This window comes from Aureobasidium subglaciale (assembly GCF_000721755.1).
Source record: "Aureobasidium subglaciale EXF-2481 unplaced genomic scaffold scaffold_17, whole genome shotgun sequence".
Taxonomy (NCBI): Eukaryota; Fungi; Ascomycota; class Dothideomycetes; order Dothideales; family Saccotheciaceae; genus Aureobasidium; species Aureobasidium subglaciale.
In genome coordinates this window covers 208,192-233,018 of record NW_013566978.1, presented here as the reverse complement: position 1 = coordinate 233,018, position 24,827 = coordinate 208,192, and the positions used below count along the sequence as shown (strand labels likewise).

At 51.6% G+C, this 24,827-nt stretch overlaps 8 protein-coding genes across 8 annotated transcripts; 4 read left to right on the top strand and 4 right to left on the bottom strand.

Annotated features, from left to right (window-relative positions):
- Positions 1-145: 145 nt before the first annotated feature.
- On the top strand, positions 146-3,010 carry AUEXF2481DRAFT_47613 (uncharacterized protein; the record flags this gene model as incomplete). Its single annotated transcript, XM_013486384.1, has 3 exons — positions 146-809; positions 837-2,532; positions 2,569-3,010. 3 exons carry the CDS (start codon positions 146-148, stop codon positions 3,008-3,010), a joined length of 2,802 nt encoding a protein of 933 aa, XP_013341838.1.
- Positions 3,011-3,311: 301 nt separating this feature from the next.
- On the bottom strand, positions 3,312-4,919 carry AUEXF2481DRAFT_67628 (uncharacterized protein; the record flags this gene model as incomplete). Its single annotated transcript, XM_013486408.1, has 1 exon — positions 3,312-4,919. The coding sequence occupies one exon, from the start codon at positions 4,917-4,919 to the stop codon at positions 3,312-3,314; it is 1,608 nt and encodes a 535-aa protein (XP_013341862.1).
- Positions 4,920-5,045: 126 nt separating this feature from the next.
- On the top strand, positions 5,046-7,007 carry AUEXF2481DRAFT_6837 (uncharacterized protein; the record flags this gene model as incomplete). Its single annotated transcript, XM_013486269.1, has 1 exon — positions 5,046-7,007. The coding sequence occupies one exon, from the start codon at positions 5,046-5,048 to the stop codon at positions 7,005-7,007; it is 1,962 nt and encodes a 653-aa protein (XP_013341723.1).
- A 2,712-nt stretch (positions 7,008-9,719) lies between these two features.
- Positions 9,720-12,499, bottom strand: AUEXF2481DRAFT_31334 (uncharacterized protein; the record flags this gene model as incomplete). Its single annotated transcript, XM_013486307.1, has 3 exons — positions 9,720-11,835; positions 11,885-11,982; positions 12,041-12,499. 3 exons carry the CDS (start codon positions 12,497-12,499, stop codon positions 9,720-9,722), a joined length of 2,673 nt encoding a protein of 890 aa, XP_013341761.1.
- Positions 12,500-16,171: 3,672 nt separating this feature from the next.
- Positions 16,172-17,239, top strand: AUEXF2481DRAFT_31333 (uncharacterized protein; the record flags this gene model as incomplete). The annotated part of the gene is made up of 1 exon (XM_013486306.1): positions 16,172-17,239. The coding sequence occupies one exon, from the start codon at positions 16,172-16,174 to the stop codon at positions 17,237-17,239; it is 1,068 nt and encodes a 355-aa protein (XP_013341760.1).
- Positions 17,240-18,474: 1,235 nt separating this feature from the next.
- On the bottom strand, positions 18,475-19,119 carry AUEXF2481DRAFT_335862 (uncharacterized protein). The gene has a single exon (XM_013486443.1). It carries the CDS (start codon positions 18,946-18,948, stop codon positions 18,568-18,570), a length of 381 nt encoding a protein of 126 aa, XP_013341897.1. The 5' UTR covers positions 18,949-19,119; the 3' UTR covers positions 18,475-18,567.
- Positions 19,120-19,403: 284 nt separating this feature from the next.
- Positions 19,404-21,179, bottom strand: AUEXF2481DRAFT_6834 (uncharacterized protein; the record flags this gene model as incomplete). Its single annotated transcript, XM_013486268.1, has 3 exons — positions 19,404-20,658; positions 20,712-21,014; positions 21,070-21,179. The coding sequence occupies 3 exons, from the start codon at positions 21,177-21,179 to the stop codon at positions 19,404-19,406; spliced, it is 1,668 nt and encodes a 555-aa protein (XP_013341722.1).
- Positions 21,180-23,440: 2,261 nt separating this feature from the next.
- On the top strand, positions 23,441-24,020 carry AUEXF2481DRAFT_335931 (uncharacterized protein). The gene is made up of 2 exons (XM_013486442.1): positions 23,441-23,728; positions 23,857-24,020. Exons 1-2 carry the CDS (start codon positions 23,605-23,607, stop codon positions 23,961-23,963), a joined length of 231 nt encoding a protein of 76 aa, XP_013341896.1. The 5' UTR covers positions 23,441-23,604; the 3' UTR covers positions 23,964-24,020.
- Positions 24,021-24,827: the final 807 nt, after the last annotated feature.

The window sequence follows — 24,827 nt, the reverse complement described above, 5'->3', positions numbered from 1 at the left end:
TGTTGCAGGAAAGAGCGATGATGTCGTCAGGCAACGGTCGCGCGTCAACAACGCGTCTCCCCAGCCAAAGTTCTATTCTCGTGAATTTGCAGCCACGAGTGGCGAACTCCATTGAATTTCGAACATTGGATTCATTCCGCACGGCATGTACAGACCATTCAAATCGCCGCTACTCACGAGGCCATCTGGTTCAACACCCCAGGCGGCACAGGAAACTTTATCAGAGCGACCTGCGAAAAGATTGAGGATATCGCCACAACATCCTGAACAAGATGGAAACTCCTCAGATACTGTCTGTGAGTCTCCAGAAAGACCGTCTGGTGGAGACCCTATGGATGCCAGATTTACCGTTCTCTGGCGCAAGATAACCAACAAAAAGAACAAAATCTGGGATGGTGACGGCATCCTCAGCATTTCACAAGGATATGCCAACCTCAAAGACTCGGATGGAAAGGACATTGGCAGGACTGTCTGTAAAACGCCGTTGCTTCCAGGATCTACATTCACCATGAGTGGTAAGGAAATTGAGATAGACTCACGCATCTCTAGAGAAGAGGCCAAGTCAATGCTACCTCAGAAGAAGGCTCCGAAGGCAGTTGCTGTTAAGACCACGACTGTTGCACGATCTTCGGTCCCATTGGCTCGGAAACCACTTCTACCTGTACAGACGCAAAAGAAGCTATCTGGCATGCTCGGCAAAGCTGCTGCTGCCTACGACTCTGGTCCAAAAGTTGATGTACCGGCCCGGTCTGCTGCAATGCTCAGTAAGCCGGGTGCTGCATTCAAAAGCCCGATGATAGACAAGACTGGTGTGCCTCTTTCGCGTTCTAAATCAGATGGCAAGACTGTCTGCCTTCCACGTCATGATCCCAACGAACCAAACGCTCTCGTCATGAAACGTCCGAAACAAGCGCCTGCCGGAAAGCAAATTGTGGATGTGGTGGTTGATCCGAACTTGACCAAACATCTAAGAGAGCATCAACGTGCTGGTGTGGCCTTCATGTACGAGTGTGTCATGGGTATGCGACCCTTCGTAGGAGAAGGAGCGATTCTGGCTGATGAGATGGGGCTGGGAAAGACTTTACAGACAATTGCTCTGATCTGGACCTTGCTCAAGCAAAATCCGGTTTACGAGGATGGTCCGGTGATCAAGAAAGCTTTGATCGTATGTCCTGTCACACTTATCAACAACTGGCGCAAAGAATTTAAGAAATGGCTAGGCAATGAGAAGGTGGGAGTTATGGTCGCAGAGAACAACAAAACACGGTTCAGCGACTTTACCAAGGGAAAAAGTTACAACATCTTGATCATCGGATATGAGAAACTGAGGAATGTGCAGGAAGAGCTGCAACAAGGACTGGGTGTGGACATCGTTATCGCCGATGAGGGCCACAGACTCAAGACGGCCAACAACAAGTCCGCCATGGCGATCAAGTCACTGAATACTGAGAGGCGAATCATTCTCTCAGGCACACCAATTCAGAACGACCTGAGCGAATTCTACACCATGGTCGACTTTGTGAATCCGGGCTTATTGAAGACCTATTCTGCTTTCAAGAAGCAGTACGAAAGCCCTATCCTCAAGAGCAGAACACCGGGCGCAACGGCAAAGGACATTGAGAAGGGTCAGGCTTGCAGTGAAGAGCTTGCATCGATTACTGGTCAATTCATTCTTCGACGCACTGCAGAGATTCTCTCAAAATACTTGCCTCCGAAGACCGAGTACGTGGTCTATTGTAGACCAACTCAGGTGCAGAAGGATGTGTACGAGGCTGTTGTTAGTACTGGAGTCTTGAACCAAGCGCTGAAGAGCAGCGAAGCCTCCTTTCAGATGATCAACGTGCTGAAGAAGCTGTGTAACAGTCCTTCGCTACTGATCAAGGACGCGTCCAAAGAGGAGGAGGGAACTGTCAATTCGCTGTTATCAAAAGTTCCTGCTTCGGACCTCAAGAGCCCAGGTGGTGGTAGCAAGTTACAGGTTCTTGATGAATTCCTTCATCTTGTCCGTACGAAGACGCAGGAGAAGATCGTGGTCGTCTCAAATTATACGGCTACACTGGACATCATCGGCAAAATGATGACCGCCCTCGAATATCCTCATCTTCGTCTTGATGGCTCCACTCCTGCAAACCAACGTCAAGGCTTGGTTGATAAGTTCAACCGCACTTCAGCTAACAACTGCTTTGTCTTTCTGCTCTCAGCAAAAGCCGGTGGTGTTGGTCTGAATCTCATCGGCGCCAGTCGCCTTGTCCTTTTTGACATTGACTGGAACCCAGCCACCGATCTACAAGCCATGGGCCGTGTCCACCGCGATGGCCAGAAACATCCCGTCCATATCTACCGCTTCCTGACAAAAGGAGCTCTTGAAGAGAAGATTTTCCAACGTCAACTCACAAAGCAAGGATTGGCAGATTCAATTGTGGACAACAAGGCCAATGCTTCCAGTTTCACGCCTGAAGAGTTGAGAGATCTATTCACTCTGGATTTGCGCGAGGGATGTCAGACTCATGATTTACTTGGCTGTGAATGTGCGTGTGATGGCTCTGTGCCCATGTCTCATGCTTCTAGCTCGTCATCACCGAAAACATCACTTCCTGCCACAGAAGACGAAGAGGAAGATGAGGACGAAGACGATGAACATGAAGAAGAAATGCCCGCCCTCCCCACCTTCCTCCGCTCCTCCCAAATCGACCCAGAAACCCAAGAACGTCTCCGCCGTCAACACCACACAGCCCTGCACGCCAGTCTATCCCCCAAGAAGAAGTCGAAAGACGGCAAAGACAGCAAGCAAACCGCCATGGCGTCACTCATGCAATTCTCACATCTTGATGCAGTAGTGTTGAGAAGAGAGATTGCAGAAGGTAAAGGAGAAGTTGATGGGGAAGAGGAAGATGGGATTATTAGGGTCAAGGAGAGGGCGGAAGACGCGGTGGGGGATGTTGTGTTGAGGGAATTGCTTTGTCAGAGGGATTCTAGGATTGATTTTGTGTTTGCCAAGACCAGTGGTTGAAGAGGGCCTGAGGATGGAGGGGTTTTGCTTTTGGTGTTGCATGGAGAGCGTGAGGGTCGGGACTTGGTTTGCTGGATCGAGGAGTTTCATGGCTAGAAGGGCTGGTTGTTTGACATTTGCATGGTTTATCGTCATGGCTTGTGGAGAGGGAGTATTTGCTAGATTATACATTTGGCTCTACTACGAGGAGCGCAGAGGAAAAGAAGAATGCTAGAGACAGATGAAGACTCTTTGTACAAATTATAAAAATACAATACATCATATCGACTACAAGCAATGGTTCTTGACCAAACGAGCATCATCAAGCTTCCTTTTGCTCATCACCAACCCATCCAATAGCCTGACCAACCTGCACATATTGCCCAGGCTTAATGTTCCACCTCCAACCACCCCTTCTGTCCTCACCCACCCCACTAGCCTCACCCCAACCTTCATCAAAACTAGGTCTTCTTCCCTTGGGAGCTTCAAACACCAAGACAATTGTACTTCCCAATTGGAACCCACCCATCTCCTCACCCCTCTTCAACGGTTGCCCATGCAAAAGCGCAGAAGCACCATTATAAGTCGCCTCCGCAAAGCCCGAATAAGGCAAATTCTGCTCCTTGGCAGCAGCAGCAGCGCGATCGGCTGCTGTATCCGTAGTCAGCGAATTAGTGCGTAATTCCTTGTCAAAGTTGATCTTGATACTGCCGACGTTTGTCGCGCCGACAGGGGTGTAGGAGAAGAAACCGTAGCGCCAGCGACCGAGGAGGACGACACGTTCGTTTAGGGTAAAGAGACCGGGGAGGGTGCGTTGGAGGTATGGGGAGACGGAGAAGAGTTCACCGGCGAAATGGCGGCGGGATTCTACGACCCAGGAGCAGGGGGAGTGGAAGCGGTGGTAGTCGCCGGGGGCGAGGTAGATTACTGCGTAGTAGAGGGCTGTGGGACGGGTGGGTGTTGAGATTGGTTGCCACCAGTTGTCTTGGGCGGTGCTGCCATCGCCTAGAGCGAGGGAGTCGCGGACTTCTTGTTCTGAACTTGCTCTTGCGGGAGTGGACTGGTCTTCTGTGGCTGTCTTGGGGGTATCCTTGCTTTCGGGTCCCGAGAAGAGGTTGGGCAGGGTGTAGGAGATGCCGTTCACTTTTGCGAACTCCTCATCTGCGCGGATGATTTCTTGATCGGCAGACTTGCTGCGGTCTTTGCTGGGCTGAGGGTTTGGAGTTGCGCGAGTGGGTTTCTGGGAGCCGAGGAGGGCGTCGAGAGAGTAGGTTACGCCTTTTACTTGTTCGACTTCGCCGTTGTCGATTGTGCCGAATTGAATGACTTTGCCGTCTGCGGGACTGAGGAGAGCATTGGGGTTGGGGTCTAGAGGACGAGCGCCGGGCTTGAGGGTACGGTAGAAGAAGGAGGCCAGGTTGGGAAAGACGTGCAGGTCGGGCTCGTTGATCTCGTCAAAGTTGACACCAAAGATCCAGCCGTAAAGCTTGAAGCCTGGCACGCGGAGGTAGTATGGAATCTCGAGTTCGTTGAAGCGGCCCCAGATGCGAGACATGGCCTTCAACGGTAGAGTCGACATGATCTGGACCTGCCAGGGACCAGAAGGTCTGATGCGCTCTCTCTTGGGAGCCTTTCCTCCATCTTCCAGTTCGGCCTGCTGACGAGCCTTTTCTTCGTCGCTCTGACGGGCTTGTGTACGGTAGAATTGGAAAGCGCCGAGGAAGGCGACACCCAGACCAATGGGGATTGGCTTCCAGACGACTTTTGTATCGCGAAGGGCACTTCTTAGACGCGTGCCAAAGGGAGCGTGTGAGGGGCGAGAGGAGGAGAATTGTCGTGAGGATTGCTTTCTCAGTCGTTGTGAGCTTCTAAGCAAAGGCGCATGGGCATTTCCCAAGGCGCGATGCCGTAATACCCGAGTCGAAGACATGTTGCACAGCAGAAGGGAAAGTTGAAGGGAAAAGCTAGTGACATCAGCTGTATAGAAGACCCCGGATTCCATTGACGTAGCTGGTGCTAGGGCTGAATGGCCAGCTTGACAAACACGCTGGAACACATGTCAGCCCGCTCTCTGTCCAGAGCATCCAACAGCAGCATGGCACAGTCGACGCGCACCCTCTCGCTGCGCATCCTCTCGCCATCGGCCGGGCTAGGTGACAGCCTGGACATGGCCAACGTGCCCCTCAGCACCACCATTGGCATGCTCAAGCAGCTGCTGATGGAGAAGCTGCCTTCGAACCCCACGCCAGATCGCATGAGACTCATCCACTTTGGTCGCCTCCTGGCAAACGAGAACGAGACGCTGGGCCAGCTGTTTGGAGAGGCCGCCCTCACCCAGACCACTCCCTTCACTCTCCACCTGGTGGTGCGCGCTCCTCCCACTCCCATCGAGACTGCTGCCACTCGTCAGCCCCTCTTCGCATCTTGGGGTACTGCTCAGTCTGCCGGAGACGTATCGAATGCGCCCAGACCGAACATACTCCCCCCAGGCACAGCTCAACATCCGCTAATGCCTCCCGGTGCTGCCTTTGTCCCCCAACCACAAGGTGCTACTGCTACTCCTACTCCGACGATACAACATGGCCGCGCTCCCTCAGCCAATCTGCTACAGCAACTCATGGAGCGCCAGCAAGAACAAATGAGACAACTCCATGCGAACCGCCCACAAACACAACCTCCGCAGCACTTCCCTGCACACATGCTGCCTGCCATGCCGAGACCGACTCCTCCGACAAGTGCTCCAGGCACTCCGGCCCCGTTCGCCCATCACCATCCTCACACACATGTCCATCACCACCATCCACACCTACACGCCCATCCTCTTCAACATCCTCATCCTCAAGGACAGCAACAACAACATCAACAACCACAACAATCACAACCGCACCAACACCAGCAGCAGCATCGCACTGCCACCATAACCATCAATCAGAGCACAATCGCCATACCCATGCCCCTGGGCCAACTTGGTCAACATGGGATGCCCATGGGTCAAATGCCTCTGCCTGGGTTTCCCAATATACACAACTTGGTTCACCAGCAACCCCAACCACAAGTCCAGCAATTCAACCCGTCATCGCCAACTGTCTACCTACTGTCCTCACCTACAGGTCCACAGGCTCTCCTCTTTTCTCCCCAGGGCACATATACTGCTAGTCTGCCCCCTACACCTATGCTCAGCATGCCTGGTATATCAAATCCACCCTTTGGTCACACACGACCTCACACGCCTGCTGCTCAAGCTCCTCCACCACCTGGCTTCAACCCACCTCCTGTTGTTGTAGATCCTCAGCAAGCCCCAGAACAGATTGCACAACAACTCGTCCAGCAAATAAACCGAGGAGGTGCAGAGAACCAAGAGCCCAATGCTCTGGCACCCTGGCAGCCTCTGTTGGCTCATGGCTGGATGTTACTCCGTCTCTTGTTCTTTGCCTGGATCTTTCTAGGCTCAGGCCAAGGATGGCGCAGACCACTAGCTCTTCTCGCCATCGGTATCGTCTTTTGGGCCATCAACGCCGGCGGAATCGGCAATACCATCAGAGATACCGTGCAATCATGGTGGGAAACTGTCGTCGAGTTACCCGGTCAACCACAGCCACAGCAACAAGGTGCGCTCAGACAAGCCCTCAGACCCGCCGAACGTCTACTTGCTCTTCTCATCGCTTCACTCTGGCCTGGCGTCGGCGAGCGCACGGTCGTGGCTAGAAGAGAAGCGGAAGAACGACAAAGACGTGAAGAGGGAGAGCGACTTGCTGCAGAAGCAGAGAGGCAGAGACTTTTGGAGGCTGAGCCGTCTTCTACAGCACAAGAGGGGGAGAGTGTCTCGATGACTACTATCAGAGATGAAGCTGCTACAACCGCGACCGGTAACGATGTGGCTGCCGAGGGACAAGAGGTCAGGGAGCGAAAGACAGCGACACATGAAGCTAGTGCAGAGCAGACATCTGCAGCAGAACCTACATTAACAAGAGAAGAGCAAAGAGCTCAGCAGCTCCAAAATCTTGCTGCAGATTGGTAAAGAATCAAGAATCCATGAACAAGAATCATGTTGGGGTCAAAGCAAGTCTATGGTGTCTTTTTTTAACAATCCAATCAAGCAGACTAGCTGCCATTTCTATTCTACAAACACTCTTTTGCTCTTATAATCTCAAAAGCTATCTCGCAAGATGCTCCCCTTTTTTTTTATACTTTCTTTTCTCAATAACCACGATTGATAACCTTTGCAAGATATTGCGATTGCGGCAAGTTGGTAAAATTGCTGGTTACAATCGAGTTTTCATCGTGTTCCTCTTTTTTTTTTCCCAGTCTTTCTCATTTCGTTCTTGCGGTTGTTTTTTTGAACTTGAATTTGCTGCAGTCGAAAACCGCGGAAAATAAAAACATCTCTCTCTACTATTGACACTCGCGCGAATTATGGCACTGTTTCTAGCACCCCATATCACAAAGTCTAACAAGGTTGTGTGGCCGAGAGACAGGTAAAGAACTATTGATAGCAGAAGAAAGGTCTGACAAAGAAGAATGGCGCCTGTGGAGAATGACGATTTGGTAAGGACGAAGGTCTGATAGAAATACAGGTCTACCCTCGAGATTCTTAGCAAGAAAACATCAGCTGCTAAGGAAGACACTCACACACGATGCAGCAGCAACCGCCGACTCAAATGCACCAAAAACAAGCAATCAGACAAAAATGAAAGGCAAGGGATATAGACGAGAAGCCAAGAGTAAAAGATAACATTCATAATAACAATCACACACAAACTATATAGGAAGCAGAGAGAGAGATGTCCCGAGAGGTAAATTACGACCAAGTAAAGCAATCCTTGAAACATGACGAAAGCAGTCGTACTCAAAGACCTTCGGGAAGATTGTTCTTGTCCATTACTCCGCCTGTCCTTCTCCGAAGAGAAAGGAAAGGAGGGTATCCAGCTCGAAACTTCTTGATGGGAGAAGGCAGGAGGTTGAGCGAGGCAGAGGACTGTTGTTGTTTTGTGTATTGTGAAAGAGGGGGAGGGGGGATGTGACTTGTGTTCATGTGTTTGTGACGTTGAAACTGAAACTTGTGATTGTGAGATGTCTACAGCATGGGAACGGGACTTTGTTGAGAATCTCGTCGCTGTATAGGCAGTGAGGGGGGTGAGGGGGAACATCCAGGACGACTGCTCGCAGATGCATTGTTGTGACTCTCGAAATGAGGGACATGATGAGGAAGCCAGGACTTTCCAACCCCTCGTATCTGAAGATTGGACTTACGATATCGTGATCTTCGCCGGAGTTTGGCAGAAAGAAAGCACAAACCATTCATTTTTTGAGCTGCAAGATGCAGACCCTTGCATGGTTCTCCACTCCAGCCTTTTGTGATAACCGTCAGATCGAAGACATGTCGTTCGTCGTGGATAGAGTTCCAAGTCTCGGAGTCGCCGAAGGAATGTCGTTGCAATTCTTCCCTTTCGGGGTAGAGCATCTTCTCGGCACTGGGAACCTTTCATGGCAAGATCTGAAATGTCACCATTCGTCACAGGGCTCAGCTGAACTTGCGATAATGCTTTGTCGCATGGGAACCCGAAAGGTAGACATGACTAGTTTCGCGTTTTCAGAGGAATAGCGGGTGATGTCGCGGATAATGCTCGCCCGGTCTGTAAAATAAAAAAATTAAAAGAGGCAGCTAAGAAGGCACGAAGAGAATTGGACAGCGGAGAGTGAAAATTTCTCGGAAGCCGCGTGGATGGGAAAACCGTGGTAACTTCCGCAGATCCGACTCTTTCCACTTCCAAGCGGAGCTAGCCCCGCCGCTCCCCCTCTTCCGAACTCGTAGCTCGTATATGTGTGTCTGGCTTGCAACTTTGCAGAGTAAATCACTACAAGTGATGTCGTGATGCGAGAGCGGGATTTCCCCTATCCGACGTCCAGTCTGGTGCAAAAAATGGTGGTAAAAACGTCTCCTAAAGCATCAGTAATCATCTCGATATACATACCGAGTCATGGGCATTGCAATTTTGAGGGTGCCGAATCGCGATCAATAGCAATACTTTGAACGCGAGCATCTCCGACATTCTCGTTCCAAGCGTGCGCGTTTCTTGTATTCTCAACATTTACAAGAGCACCATGGCACCGGCAACTCGAGCAACAAAGATGGTCGGGACACAGTCTGCATACGGATATATCCAAGGTCGCAAAGTCTATTGCAAGCGATTAGGGCAACTACAGATGGTGTGAACCTTCCCGTTCTCTTTGTGCTAACCCTGTATTCACGAGCTCTACTCTCCTTCCCCTTTGAACCATCTGGCAATAAGGGGGCTTTTGGAGGGACTAGACAACAAGATCTACATGTGAAGGTCAGAAACACGCAAGCAACAAACTCAAAAACATGCCGGCATCGACAACAACAAAACTAAGTTCTCTCAACGCGCAGTTTTGGTTGGTCGAACACCTGGAAGCTGAATAAAGTGATCATCATATCATCGCCGCAAACGCATAACGGCTTTACAGCATAAAAAAGAGATGGACATTCAAAGCGATAAGCGTGATCTTCGTAGAATGAACAACAATGCGTTTTAACCGGCGAGCCAACCAAATCAAGCTGAAAAGATCAGAGCGAACCTCCCGCCAATCATTCGCGCCCTACTCCATCTTCCTTCTCCCTTTCTCCTCGGGCTATGCATGTGCTTGAATTAAAGAAGCGGACAAAATTGATAATGTGAAATGCGTATGTGTCATGAGTGTCCTTGGTTTACTAGATAATGTCCTTGATGCTGATACGAGAGCTGGTGCCTGCGGGGGTTGGTGTATTGGACGGTCCAGCATTTACCGGCGCAGGGGTCATGTGCGGTGTAGGTGCACGGGGTGGTTGGAAGTATGGCGCTGACGGTGCCTGCTGATGGGACTGGGCATACTGAGGTGGCATATGCTGTGTCGCATACTGAGGAGGTGGTGGAGGTTGTTGTTGTTGCTGCTGAGGCGCCTGCTGCTGCGATTGTTGTTGTTGTTGCTGCGATTGTTGTTGCTGCTGCTGCGATTGTTGCTGCTGCTGTACGGGTGCATGTGGAGGTGGAGCACCTTGCTGCTGCTGTTGCTGCTGCATACTGCGATGTTGCTCTTGTTCCAGTTGACTCAGAATATCCATGATGCGTTGCCATCCGTCCCATTCCGGCTCTTCTCCTATAGACTGGTCATAAGCACTGGTTGCTCCCTCGGCAGCAGTGGCGGTATGGTCCAGCGTTCTTTGTAGAACCTCGCCTCCAGTCCAGGCCCAGGCAGTCTCATGCGAGCCTTGCATATCGGCACTGGCGTATGCCAACATTTCTTCATCAGCTTCTAACATCTCAGGGCTGCCTCTGCCATTCTGAATACGCTCGACGAGGCAATCCAAGAAGAAGGCGATGTAGCGTCCACAAGCGGGATTGACAATGACACGGGTTCCAATGGCGCTTAAGGGCATCAAACATGTGAGAGCAGTCGCGTAATCCCCGCAAAGAGCAGCGACAAGAGTGCAGCGCCAGAAGTGGAAGACAAGGAAGAAGGGCGCAATGTCGGCCATACGGGCATTCCACTCCGGGCTTGGGCGTAATGGCTGGACCGAGTAACGAGGTGTGCCAGGGGAGGTCTGGATCGAGCGCTGCAGATACACTGCTGTATCTTTTGCGACTGACAGACAGCGGTATAAAGCGTCCTTGCGCTCTTGAGGGCGGCAGGGAGGTGCGAGATTGTGGCGGTATAGGTGGAAGCGAGCGATCTGAAGCAAGAATATGGCGCTGAAATAGACGGGATCGAGAGGAGCGTTCGAGTGGATGGGGTATGGATCAGGCCAGGAGCCCATGATGGAGCGGAAATGTTCGTCGTAGGCATTCAGCGTGGAAGCGGTTACGGTGCGAGACTTGAGCGTCTTCTTCAACGGATAAATGATACGGACGACGGGGACAAAGACGATCAGTGAGTTCGGGCGTGCACCTGAGCTACCGAGTCCGTTGGGTCCTATGCTTGCATCGTCAACAGGAGTGGGTTCACTGACATCGACGTCGCCGTCGTCAATGATGGGCACTTGGCCGAGTTCAAGAGAGAGTATCCTGTCCCAGTTGTATACGGACCACCAGAGGCGAGTTTGCATTTCAGCCTCGAATTGGGGCAATTGGCCATGTTCTCGATGCAGTCCCAGCAGTTGGGCGAATCTAACACCCGAACCAAGCCAAAACCAACTCGCTGCTTTGCGGTTCATGTTCGAGAAGCAGATACTGAGAAGCAGCGATGTGCGAACATGGTCGGGCGAGATATCATCGTCGACGGACTTTGTGCAGTACTTGGCCACTTCGGCGAACTTGATGCATTCCGAATCAGGGTGCGCGGATCCCCTCGCGTCTTGTATGCTGCAACCACAGGCCAAGACTGCAAAGAACAGAGCTTTCCAGATCTGGCGCAGTCCCTGAAAGGTGCCCCTTCTGTATAGCTGCTCACATTCGTCGACAAAGGTCGGCCAGTGAAGGAAAGGACACAGCGGCTGTAGGACGGTGTGGTAGTTCTGCAGGAAGTTGTCGACTAGCTGCTTGGATGGCAGTGGCGTCGAAGAGTCGGCGCAATGCACCTGCACGGTAGGTTTGCTGTACGGATGCGGTGGCTTGAAGATGCCCTGGCTGAATTTACGAAGGTTGGCTCGCACGCCGTCGAAGCTGTTCATAACGAGCGGGCGTCCATTTCTTTGCTTGCTAGGCGTGACTTCGGGTGGTCCTGACACACTGGTCGAGGGCGGCGCCATGGAAGCACTTGCGCTTGTGCTGCCTTGATCGCTCAGCATATTACGCAGCTGTCGGTTCTCTTGGCGAGTCTCTTCCAACTGGCGTTCGAGGTCCTGGGCGTGCCTGATGGATTGTCAGCTTTTCCCTCATCTCACAGGTACGATCATCTCACTTCATAGAGGACATGCGGCGGTTCGTCTCTTTGGTGAACTGACACTTAACACTCCTGCTTGAGCACTCCGTGCAGCTGGACGTGTCGGTAGCATCACACTGCCATCAAGTTAGTCTTGTGTTCCCCAGACCACGTGCTCTAGCTGTCTGAACCTACTTTAACTTTACGTTCGCGACACGCATCGCAACTTGGATCTTTGCGTCGCTGTCGGTATGCCCTCTTGTGCGCGGACAGCATGGCAGCAGAATGGTGTCTTGGCGACATGCCAGGTGCTCCCATGTTAGGATCATGCATCATCATGGCTTCCGGCATGGCGCCAGGGCCAGCAGGGTGTGCATTCGGAGCCATCGCATAAGCAGGAGGATAAGGAGCTGGCGGTAGCGATGCCTGCATCGACATCTGAGGAGGTGGTCCAGTAGTTACAGCATGGTATGAGCCAGAAGCCGGACCAGGGCCAGAATGGGGAGGACCGGACATCGCATAGGCCATGGGAGGAGGCTGCACTGGACCATTGTGGTGAGAAATGGTCGGCGAAGCTCCATTGCCAATATACTGAGGCTGAGGAGGATAATGATCGGGCTGCTGGCTCACTGGCCTCCGGACATCATTAGCCATAACGGCCTCGGGGGCAAGATGTTTCTGCTCGTTCATCAGACTCGTCGTCTGGTGATAAGAGAGTCGAGTATTTCCGAAAGTGCGTAAAACGTCAAAGACAGGCCAATCTCATTCTAGACTCGACAAATGGCCAAGAAGTGACGTGTGGCAGGAAGCCCAACTCTGAGACGACGCAGCACGGAAGGCGCGATCACGTCCCAACACCAGTTAGATTATCACAGGACACACCGCCAGTCGGCAGAAATTGATAAGAAGCGAAGGTAGGGCGTATTACACGACGCGATGGGCTGCCAAGTTCGCGATTGACGAGGCGGGTGGAGGCTTTGTGAGAGAGGTGTCAGAGAAAGGCGGAGAGGAGGAAAGTGCGCAAACACGCGGAGCGAACTGCGGATATGTGTGAGAAAAGAGAGAAGGAGGCTTCGCTCAAAGAAATGCACAACAAGCGGTCGAAACGAAAAAGCCACAGCAGAAACAGACTCAAGACGTCAGCGCGACAGCCGAACAAGGCATAATTATGGGAATTGGGTTGCTCGACAAACCTCGAAAGATTATTATTGTTATTCAGAGGCAGGTTATGCACAGGCCCTCCCGCTCTCCCTTCCCTTTCGCATGGCCGCCGCCAACAACGTGTGCACGGCGGCGGCTAATCTCGTCTTGCTGTAGTTCCTCCTGCCTGCATCGTTCGGCTGCTTCAGCACTTTGTGCACATGGACAGCCTGCTATCGTGGGTTGTTACGCTTGCTCGGCCCTCCTAAGCCATCGGACATCTCTCCATCTGACAGCGTTATCTTCGCCATCACGTTCTCCCTCTCCCTCCTTTGTCTCTGGCTTTCACGTCAGAGACTGTCTGTGTTGGTCTTACCGACACGGTGGCACAGCTTCTACCACTAGAATTACTCAAAAGTCTAAACCCTAGATTCGTACCGTTTGTTCATTGACAACTGCCGCTACCATGCTTCCCGCTTCATAGTGCAGACTTGGCGTAGGTGATGACATTCAAGAAGAATCGACCGTCGAGAGAGGCTGCACAGCTCCTAACTGGTGCCCTTGCAGCAATTGTATGTGTTGTGCGTTGCAGCTTATTGGGCCCCTTGGACAACGATGATCAGGCTTCGAGCCAGCACGCACAAATGTCCCTGACATGGCGCTATAAGCTTGCTTGCCTTTCCAAGACTTGACGGCATGACAATAGGCAGAGAACACGCTTGGAACTTCCCTAGCGCTGCCTGGCCTACCCGATCAACTCGGGCCTTCATAAAACCCTGCCTGTCTATTTGCACAGCTGACCAATACTAGGGAATGTCAACCATATATCGCTCTGCCGTGAACTTTTCATGACACTGCCGAAGGGGCCGGTAAATTTTCAGGAGAACAATCCATTGTTTCACCAATCAACGGCCTGAGCTGCTCGAGCGACATGATCGTCGCAATCCTGCCACCTCAGCAAGCTTACACTTCGCTTTTACGCCGCTCGCTCTCTTCCGATCGTTCCCTCGTTCCTTGCAGCCTTGTATTCGTCACCTCGCTCCGTCACCAGCACCTGCCAATCGCGCCCATTCCGAGCTTACGCAAATGACTGCAGTGGCTTTGATCGAAGCCGTAGCGTTCAGCCGCTGAGGAGTCTATTCCAATATTCGCCTCGGTCCCGTCTTACGAGTCACCATGCAAGCCCTACCCACCGTGGAGATGGCCTCGTGCGGAACCATGCGTCGGTACACACAGCCGTCCTTTGGGAGACTATGGATCTATCCGCCGTGATCGTCGTCATAGTCTGGGATCGGAACATACCACATGTATCCCACCACCTCTGTACCTCATCTAAAAAGCGCAGTCCACCTCTCAACAGGAGGTTGCGGCGCGGTGGTAGGTACTTTTACCCGTGCGCTTTCTGCAACTCGCACTCGCTTGTTCACTTGGCCAGCTGTCGCTACCGTGAGCCGAAATGGCTGACAGCGCCTCCCATCCGTGCCTCCAAACGGCCACTACACCAAGCAAAACATTATTTCGTCCGCACCATCGGTCGGTCATCCGAGTTGAAAGTGCGGAGCGACAACCAGATTTCTGTTGGCTGGGGGGCCCCGCAGCCGGACGTTTCCACGGCACTTGTAGAAGCTTTCTTGCCGAACTGCGAATTGTAACAGTGCTTCACAGAGCACATGGCAGCCATCGCGTCCCTGGTTCCATGGTTCCAGAACCACACGTGTCTTGGTTCCGACACAGACCTCTCGCTTTGTTGGCATCGCTTCTGCTTAGACGAGCTCCCTTTGTTCCAACGCACGCTGCTGGACATTGGTAACAGATTTGGCAGTCTTATCATGTGACGCTTCCATGGTAGGTCATGACGCTATGGCCGCCATGGACAACCCTCTGGCGCGTTCTAGATCTTTGTGCTTGGTATGTATCTGCGGCCCAAGGAGTGATCTGACAGTGCGTTTCGTGCAAATCTCAATACTTGTATGACCATGACATGAGTATCTGCACTCTCCCAGTTAAGCAGGTCGATCGTCCGGTCGGTCTGGAATAAGCTCAGGTTCGCGCCTGATCACTGACCCGCAGACAGGGATGCTGCCATCGGCACGTCACCTTGTCGGCATCGCTCCAGGAACATACAAGCTGCTGTTATCTCATCTTCGAATCGATAGAATGTACACTCAAATTTGATAGCCTTGAGCATGAGACTACTTGTCGACGCATGATGAGAGCCACCTCGGTCAAGCACGGCTGAGCGAGCCGAGCAAATCGGGCCTACCGGAACGCGGCCGAGTCTCCGAATCCTTCGCTTATGTCGGACAATTTTCTGACCACCGCCGGGCCGTCGGTCTAGCACAGCTTCTGTCCGAAACGCTACAGCCGATCTGGGATCATCTTGTATTTCTAGAAGAGGAGTATGCTGCATATGTATATCGTACCTCCAGTCTTGGAATGTTGGCCGAGAATGGGTCATCACTGGTGCTATAGATGGCGATGCACATCTCTTGTCGGGAACGGTCTGCACACTTCTCGCTTGTTGAAGCAACAGGCTCAAGCCTTCAAGCCTTCTGATTACTGAGAGACGCTCGTGGCATCATCACACAGCTCCAGCCCCGAAGCTCACCGCTGACTTGTAAATGCCTGGACTCCCCGTCAAACGGCATCTAGAGTTTCGTTCGTCGCAGACCAACAACTGCTCGGACGGTGCACTAAGCAGACCGCCTAGATCCACGCCCTTTTCTCTGCCGTTCCGACAGTCAACAGTCTCACGTGCTCAAGTCCGTGGTCGATTCTATCGATCAAGGGACCTTTGCTCCCTGAATCGTATTTGCCAGGGACATATACTAGACGCAAACCCGTGATGCCGTCTCAAGAGATGTTCCAACTGAATACTCCGTATCTGAAGACGATTCGTGCTGGCTTCTTTCACAATCAGCGTCGTCGGAGCCGGCCGAAACGTTTGTGCATCTCCAGGCCCTACTCGGCCGTGCTTCGCGACAGGCGAGAAAAAAATTAGTAGAGATTTCTCGTACGTGCAAACATAGATCGATCACATCAGACAATAAAAGGCCATATCAGTCTCTAGACTAAGAGCTTTCAAAACTTTTTACAACACCTTGATCTTTGTTTCTGTGTCTTCGGTCTGCTAAGTCGCCATACCCAAGGTGTCACAATCTCAATATCTTTACAACAACAGCGATAATGTGCAAGTCAGCATTCCACTCATTCCTGCAGGAGCTCCCCAAGTGCGAGCATCACATGCACTTGGAGGGCTCTCTATCCCCTGAGGTTCTCTTTACACTGGCCAAGCGTAACAACATCACTCTTCCTCAGGATGACCCTGCTTTCCAATCGGCAGAGACTCTCCTGGCTCGTTATGATCAGTTTACCTCCTTGGACGACTTCTTGCACTACTACTACATCGGCATGTCTGTCTTGATTTCCGCCTCGGACTTTGAAGATCTGGCCATGGATTATTTCCGTCACGCCGCAACAGATGGTATTTCTCATGCGGAGGTCTTCTTCGACCCTCAAGCACACATCGAGCGTGGTATCTCCTACAACACCGTTCTCACTGGCTTCAGTGCTGCTCGTGCTCGTGCCGAAAAGGAGTTTGGCATCACCAGCGAGCTGATCTGCTGTTTCCTTCGCCATTTGCCTGTGCCTAACTGTGTGTCTATTTTCAAGGACGCAGATGTTCAGGCCAGCTTTAAGAACGGTTCAGTCATCGCAATCGGTCTTGACTCTAGCGAGAAGCCTTTCCCTCCTGCTCTGTTCGAGGAGATTTACGCTGGAGCCAAGGAGCTCGGTCTTCGTCGTACTGCTCACGCTGGCGAAGAGGGTCCTTCCACCTTTATCTCTGATGCTCTGGATATCCTCAAGGTCGAGCGTATCGACCACGGTATTCGTTTGATCGAGGACGAAGCTCTTCTCCAGAAGATCGCCAAGGATGGTACCATGCTTTCTGTATGCCCCTTGAGCAACGTGCTGCTGCGTTGCGTCAAGGAGGTCAAGGAAGTACCCATCCGCAAGTTCCTGGACGCTGGCGTCAAGTTCAGCATTAACAGCGATGACCCGGCTTACTTCGGTGGCTACCTCCTCGACAACTACTGCGCTGTCCACGAGGCCTTCAATCTGTCGGTCGCTGAGTGGACTAGCATCTGCCGTGCCGGTATCGAGGGCAGTTGGTGCTCTCAGGCCAGAAAGGACGAGATGCTGACTCGTCTGGACGAAGTCGTCCGTCTCTGGACTCCCAAGCTCTCTGTCTAAATTTCGAACGAGAGCTCAATTTCGCCTCTCGAGATAAACGACCGGGGCCACCCTGTCCTTGGCACATCAACAAGAAATCTGACGGCAGTCATTGAAGCAATTTGATACTTCCATGCACTAGGGTCGCCTGAGTATCTTGTAAACCAAGCACCACATTCGGCTCAATGAGGCGAATGCAGGTTGCTGCGCCTCAGTGTCACATTCATGCTGCGGGCATCTGCAGATGCACGCCGCGAATCCGATATTCCTTGCATGAAACGCTCCTTCCTTGGCCAGTTGGTCGGATAGTCAAGGCTTAGATGGAAGTAATAGACGAGGTTCTTATTTCTTACCTGTAACCATAAGCAGAAGGAGCGCCTGACGGACATAATATCGAAATAGGCTGTCGGCGTCGCAATCGACTCGTTGCTTCTCACCAACTTTGGGCTCTTTTGGACACATGCTTGAAACATGGAGGATCTTTCTTTATATACCCTATAGATCATACAAGCGTGTTGGAATTACATCATGAACCAAATGTCTGTTCGGTTACTTCGCGCAGTGTGCGCTGACCAGCGAGTCGCGGAACCGATGAAAATCGGCGAACATCAATTACAGCAGAGTATGTAGCATCACTGAAGCCAAGTCGTCTATGATACCACTGCTTCACAATGGCGATCTCACTTCATTAACTAGATATGGCCAATATCTCGATCAAAACGCGTGTGACTCGAGGTATCTTCAAGAAAGTAATTAGAACCAGGGTGCTCCCGCCAGAGACTGCGTTGAGAGCGTATTACTAACACGAGCTTGGCTGTGTTGATTAACCACTAACACACAGCGGTCAGTCTCGCATCCTGACACAGTCAAGAAATGCATCTGTCAAGGAACTTGTGATAATTTGACTGTAAAAGACCTTCAACTACCTAAGCTCCTATAAGCAAAAGGTCCTCCCTCCAGTAAATGACAGCCCTGACATACAATTGGCTATGTCATCACAAGCTCTAGTGCTTCTATCTATATACACAGATGTAGCTATATATAAGTCATGTTATTCGCTTGTCAGATTAAAGCCTCGAAAAGCCATCTGCCATTCCCTCGTCGCTTCAATAAAGTCCTTGCTTTGCTTTCGATTTTTGGTGGAGCCCAGACTGACTGGTTGACTGACGCTCCGAATCCTGCCGCTGCATCCGGGAATGAGGAAACTCCTGAGGCACCGCCGGCAATAAGAGTCACTGAGTGAGTTTTTGGATTGATCCAAGGAACAGAGGGACGCGTACGCTTTGTAGAGTTCGATGAGAAGCGATGATGGGGAATCGCAAACTATGCCATCGGGGAATAATAACTGTTCAAGAGATTGACGGCTTCAGCGACATCTGTCCGGACGACAGGGTCACCACTAGCCGAGATAGCCGGTTCACGGAGCCCGAGGACACCAGACCGAGAAAAATGGCGCAAAGGCGACGACGACGAGTCAAAACACCTTGATGGATGGGCTTAATGGTGGCACTGCTAAGCAAGATAGGTAAATGGTAGATTGGAGGATGGCACTTTGAATATGGTAGCAGTTCTTGGCTGCCCATTTCCATTCGGGTAAGATATGTAAACAGAAGACCACGGGGAGTACACAAAACATGGAAAGAAGTGAAGGAGGAAATTCTTGGGAAGCGTAGTGGGAGTTCAATAGCCACACACCATACAATCATTTTCATTGTCCTTCCAAATCCCATGTTAGAAAATGCTCAAGTATCCCAAAACTCCCTTTTAGGTTGGCCAATGCAGTAAGCCGATGTAGAAAAGAAAAAGGGCTATACGCTTCGTACGGAAAATCGACGTTTAGGAAATTCGTTTCGATATGTAAAGAGGTTGGGGGAGTTGTAGGTTTGTGGTGTTTCTGAGGTGTCGAGTCGAGGTGAGAACTGTCGAAATAGGGGGGTATCATGCGCGCTTGTGGGTGCAATGAAAACAACGAAATTGGAAAAAAAAGTGATCGAAAAAGGTGTCTGAACACCGCTCGCATAGCAAGCTTGAAGCGAAAGAGAGTACAAGTCGTCCAGAGGATATGGCGTTGTTCATCCTCGGTTGTGACCTTGGGAGTTCGGGGTGTGGTAGCCATGCCGAGTAGCAGGAGTCCTGGATCGCGTAGCGTATTTTAGTTCTTGTTTTTACTCCGTGGAAATGTTGATCATGCCCAGATGGTCGGGGGAACTACGAACCCGCCTCGGAAGCCCGCATGGGGTGCTTCTAGTTGTTCAAAATCGTATGATTCGTATCCATGCTCTTGCTCGCTTCCTGCGTATTGTTGTGGTGGGAAGGCCGGAGAATGTGCAGCGCCCCATTGAGTGGTGCCATCGGCGAATCCGCTCTCATATGATGGCGTAGGGGTGGGAACTCCGAGATAAGGCGAGCCTGCTATTGAGCCTGAAGACATGCGATTCGGCTCGCGAACATGACTGATCGATGAAGGAACGAAGCCTGGACTGAGGTTTCCAAAATTCATGAAAGGCGTGTTTGCACCATCGAGGTTAAAGACAGGTGCATAGGGAGACTGCTGAGGTGTTTGTTGAAGCTGCATGTGTTCCAGGTGTTGTTGAGTCCATTGCAGACGTGCACGGTAAGCAGATGCTGCTTGCTGAGGAAAGTGCATGAGGGAGCTGATCTCTAGTGCATGCTGACCAAACTGGTCATCCATTTGCATAGGGGCGGTCATCTGGATGATTCTTTCGAGGGGAGGCAAGCTGATCGCGGAGCAGAACGATGCGCCTAGGGAGGGAAACAATGGCTCCAAGGCGAGTGCAGTGGCATACAAGTGCGCGACAACCAATGTTGAGGGACCGTCAACCATTGGTTTTTCCAGAAGGAGACAGGGGACGAAGAGGACCCATTTCCGGAGACTATACAATTGGTCGAATTGTTCTGCAGCTGTTTGTGCAGGTGGTGCGTTGATCAGATACGAGATATAGCCCAGCATCTGTTCGATCCAGTAAGCCTCGGGACTGTTGATTACCAGGAGAGGTTGGAGGCGTTGGAGAGCAGCGAGGACGCTCGTGAGGATACCGTGACGCTCTTGCATGCTGGGAAGTGGACGTGGGTCTTCGGAAGGCTTGTAGGGGCTTAAGTTGATCAGATCTGCAAACACCGATTCATGCTTCCACCCAGCCATAGCACTTGCGACCGTTCGAATGCCAGTTTCGAGAGAGGACCAGGTGCGCCAATCATTTGCTTGAGTCATGAGCAGAATAGATGTCGCAAGGATGGCGTCCGCATTCGACCTCGAGAACGAACTGAGAGCATCATGGAGGCCGCGCAGAGCAATACCGCCATGCTGTATCTGTATCTTGCGTGTATCCGGAGAAGGAGACATCCATGCCAGGTGGCTGGCAGAGAATGCCAAGAATGCGTGCATGACGTACGGATACGAGGTCGCTACACTTAGATACCTAAATGGGCTAATTAGGGGTGGATGATCATGATGGAGAGGGGTAACACGCACTTTGGCACTTTTGAGGCCCATACTGTCATGTCGCTCGTGCTGTTCATAAGTAGTGACCTCGAGATCGAGGAGAGATGTTGAATGAGACGCAGCTCTACCCTGGAGTGACTTTGTGGCCTTGGTGGAGGGAACACCTGAAGCTCTGGGTAAGGAAAGTTGCCAGTTTGTTGCCATACATCAAGCATGTGCTCAACTCCAGGAGACGAAGGCAATGGCATCTGGTCTCGCGGGGGCTGCACCTCTGACTCGGGTCGTTGTTGGTCCATATAATCACAACGAACTTGATGCTTTGTACAGTTGCGACTGAAACGTGGGTTAACAATCGACGGGCCGAGAGGATGGGAGTGTTGGTACTCACCATTGAGGGAAGGTCTCATCGCATCGGATGTGTCTACGCTTGCACGTCTTGCATCCTGTTCTACTCTTGGTATGGCTACGCCGAGATGGACCAGCGCCTTGACCAGCCATTGTGGTACTAGATATCAATTGGACAATCGAGTGTGCACCAAGCTCCTTGACCGTAGACGGTATCCCAGACCTGTGGGAGTCTCGACAAATAAAGGGAAGAAAGGAAGGAAAGTCTAGAATGGCCAGCAGACGCGTGAGGTTTGCAAAAAGGCAGAATGCGGAAAGTGGGAAAGTGATAAGAAAGAGCTAGGCAGCGAGCGTGCTTGATGATGTGCAGGGAAGCGAGTGAATGGGCCCGGTATTAAGTGGGACCCCGAATGCTTTTCTTCAATGGTTCAGGACGGAGTGGTCAAGAACGCAAAGGCGGTATACATAGTGTTCGACGGGAATCCGTTGAAAGGTACTATTTTTACCGAGAGGGACCTGCCAACGGGTCAAAACGTCGCATGACATAGCTCTTCTGGGGAGGAGGGAGGGAGGGTATGCGCGAGCTGCTACCCAAACCGGAGGAAGAGCTTGTTCAGGGCATGGTACATACCAAAGCAGTTTAGACTCGAGGTAAAAAGCATCCCGGATCTTTTTGTTTTCCAGCCCTGCACAGTCCAGTCTGCTGTTCCAAAGCCCGCTGACAGGCACACCATTCCCGGTCTCACCGAGCTGGTCGTTCATTCCATCACCTGGCTGTGCAACGTCGAGAGAGCCTATTCCTCTTGGTCAGACGCGTAGCGGGCTCAGCGGCGTTCGGCCAAGTCACCACCTTCGCCATCTCTCCCTCCGGACAATACTCTGTCAGGACGAATATATCGTGAATTGCTGATCACACGTGCTGCCCTAGCTAAGCTCTATCCGAGTGAGCGAAAGAACGGTAGGTGTCCTTCGCTTGTGTTTATTTTTAGCATCGAGAAAAGATGCTCTCCGCCAATCGTTGAAGGTCGCCACTTTGAAGTTTGTCGGCGTTGACTAGATTCAGTTCGACCTCCTGCCAAAAACTCTCCAATTCGCGCAAACAGTGTATACTTTACGTTCGGTCCCGCCAAAAGCCTGCGCTGCCGTTGCGCCCTACGCCGTAGTGCCATCAATATTCCCTGTTCCCTGAGCTTCAACCTCTCCTTGTTGATGCTGGACGAGCTCACGTGGCGGGGGTATACAATTCTCCGCCATCCGACAACCGACATTTCTCGTTTGTCACAAAATTGATGACAATAGCCTGTTGGCCTTGCGATTTCTTTGGCACGCATCGGTCGCGCTAGCGGTGCAGCAATATGGTTGCGATCAGGCCCTGCATCCTGCTGTCACATCAGATCCAAAAGAATGTGACGCTATCGATAGCTTTTCAATTCTCAAGGTGTCATGCAGATACCCTCTGCTTTAATAGAATGCTGCCTACCACAGACAAACGCATGCTACCGTGACGTCGCCTCTTCCAGCGCTCTAACCTGCGTCGCACATGTCTGCAAGCCAAATCCTTCGTTGTTCTGAACGGACCGAGTTGCCGCAGGATCTACAGACGCATTCCTCCCACCGGCGGATTTGGTGCGAGCATCGCCATCTGTCACATAAATCAGCCGGCAGACTGCAGTGAGCCTTCTTCACCACCAGAGTCTAGTCGCGCTCGAATGTGGGATTGCGGCTCTGACAATTCATGGAAGCATGTCTTTAACCTTGTTATGTGAGCTGTCATCTGAGTGCCTACAGAGAAAGTCGCTTCGCTGACTGTTCGACGACTTTGATGGCGTATGCGGTCCGCGCGCAGCGAGAGAAGTCTATGCTTTCCAAGCAAAGAAACGGCCTCCAAGTTCAACGTGCACCATGCAGAATCGTCTGTATCAATCGCACCATGTACTCTGACCAGCGATCTGTGCTCCAAGCCGTGCCCTATCCCGATCACTGACCTTCCAACGGAGCTGCATGTCTTTGATCATTCCTGGCCTCAGCTTGAGATCTATTAGATTCATCAAAGTGCGCCTCAAGGGTGGTGTCATGAAGACAACTTCAGGGACCAGATGTGTTGCAAACGATGCCCACGAGACGAGCGGCTGTTCCAATTTTGGCAGCTTCCGACTCAAGGGTGTTCCTAATGGCAAGAAGCAGAAGCAAATTTCGCCAGCGGACCCAGACATCGAGTCGTCGACACAGGTCGCTTCGGCCGACAGACCGGATTGCTACTGTAGCTTGTTCCTCTATCACTGTTTGGGTTCTGAGAGTGAAAGCATGGTTTCGAGACAGAAGGCTGGGATGAATGAATGAGCTCATGGTAGCTAAAAGAAGATACAGCCATCTATCCTCGGGCTCGGCGCCGGCCATGTGTTCTCCCCTTAGCGAGAGCGTGGACGCTCTAAGTTCACACCAGTCATCTTCACATGGGATTGGCTCCGCAAAAGTGCGTGAAACCTAACTAGAAAGCCGCCTGAAGGCTGCCTTTGAGAAAGCATGGTTGACAATTGTGCCGAAAACCTTGGGCTGGGTCTAAAATCCTTCCCATCGCATGCGATGCTGCATCCTTAGGCAGGTCTGCAATAATTTCGATATTCGCATCGGTTACGCTTCCTCGCGAATTTCCCCGCAAATGTCTGGCGGCGCGGTCGGCATGATGTCTGTGATCAAAGAAGGCAGGTCAGATCAGAAGAGACCCTTCTTTTTTTCTCCTTCGCTTTGGTACTTTTGATTGTGGAGTCATCACTTGAATCGCACTGAATGCATGAATCGCTTGGGCACCAAGCTCACCTGCCTCACACAGCAGGTCCATCCGCCACTGTGCTTTCCTTGCTCGGTCCAGGCGGGCATACTTCTATGCTCATCACCACCCAGCACAGTTGTCTTGCGTCGCTCGGCTCAATTGTCTAGAAACAGCCGTTGCGGGATAAATGCAGCTCCTGTACCAGTCCCAGCCTCATTCTTATTTCCAATCGTTATTTCCCACACATTAAAATGAACATCACCATTGGACGAAATTGTCCAGAATCACGGTGAGGGGTAGAGAAAGGCGCACTGGTGTTGAAGCCAAAGATCGAACGTGTCATGGCTCTGACTGAAGTCAAAAAGTCCTCAAGTCTATTTCCACCTTCTATTTTTAGCAGGTACGCTGAGGTTTATCGAGAGGGCGTCGTCCATCGATCTTTTCTTGTGTCTCGCCTTTTGTGTCTACCACAACCACATAAGCTCTCATCCGCCACCAGGGACTGTTTCGGTCATGCTCGGAAACTACCAATCCCGACTATCCCTGACCATCCCTCACCTCCCCGATGTTGTGGTTTATGTTTCAGACTCTCGGGCTTTGGAGGGAAGAAGAGCTTCGGCATCCAAACCATGTGGCCGGCTTGCAAAACACCAACCCTAACAGTTTTTACCTCCCGAGTTACAACAGATCTCAGCGGAAGAGCCATCAGCCGAACAAACGTCTCGATGCGCCGTAAACATTGAAGTCTGAATAGCAATGTCTTCTTCCGATGGTCTCGTTCGAACGCGCCACGTCAATCAATGTCTCTCGGACAGATGCACATTTTGACGCGCCGTAAACAACAATGTCTCTGTCCAGGCCCACGTTTCGATGCTGCTCTGATGACCTTCTTCAACACGGACTTGACAAATTCTTGGTCTCCAGTCATCTAACCTCTCATATCCATGGCTCTACCGTGTTCTAAAAATATCAAGACTTATGGGCCCGGGCAGATTTTTGCACTAGATCTCGCCAAATGTTCGTCCAAGCAA

Excerpts from the sequence above, each read along its gene's own strand:
- AUEXF2481DRAFT_335931 (XM_013486442.1), top strand. The coding sequence starts at position 23,605 with ATGCGATGCTGCATCCTTAGGCAGGTCTGCAATAATTTCGATATTCGC. Across the intron at positions 23,729-23,856 it reads GATGTCTGTGATCAAAGAAG|CAGGTCCATCCGCCACTGTG; the intron begins GCAGGTCAGATC and ends TGCCTCACACAG.
- AUEXF2481DRAFT_335862 (XM_013486443.1), bottom strand. The coding sequence starts at position 18,948 with ATGGGATTTGGAAGGACAATGAAAATGATTGTATGGTGTGTGGCTATT.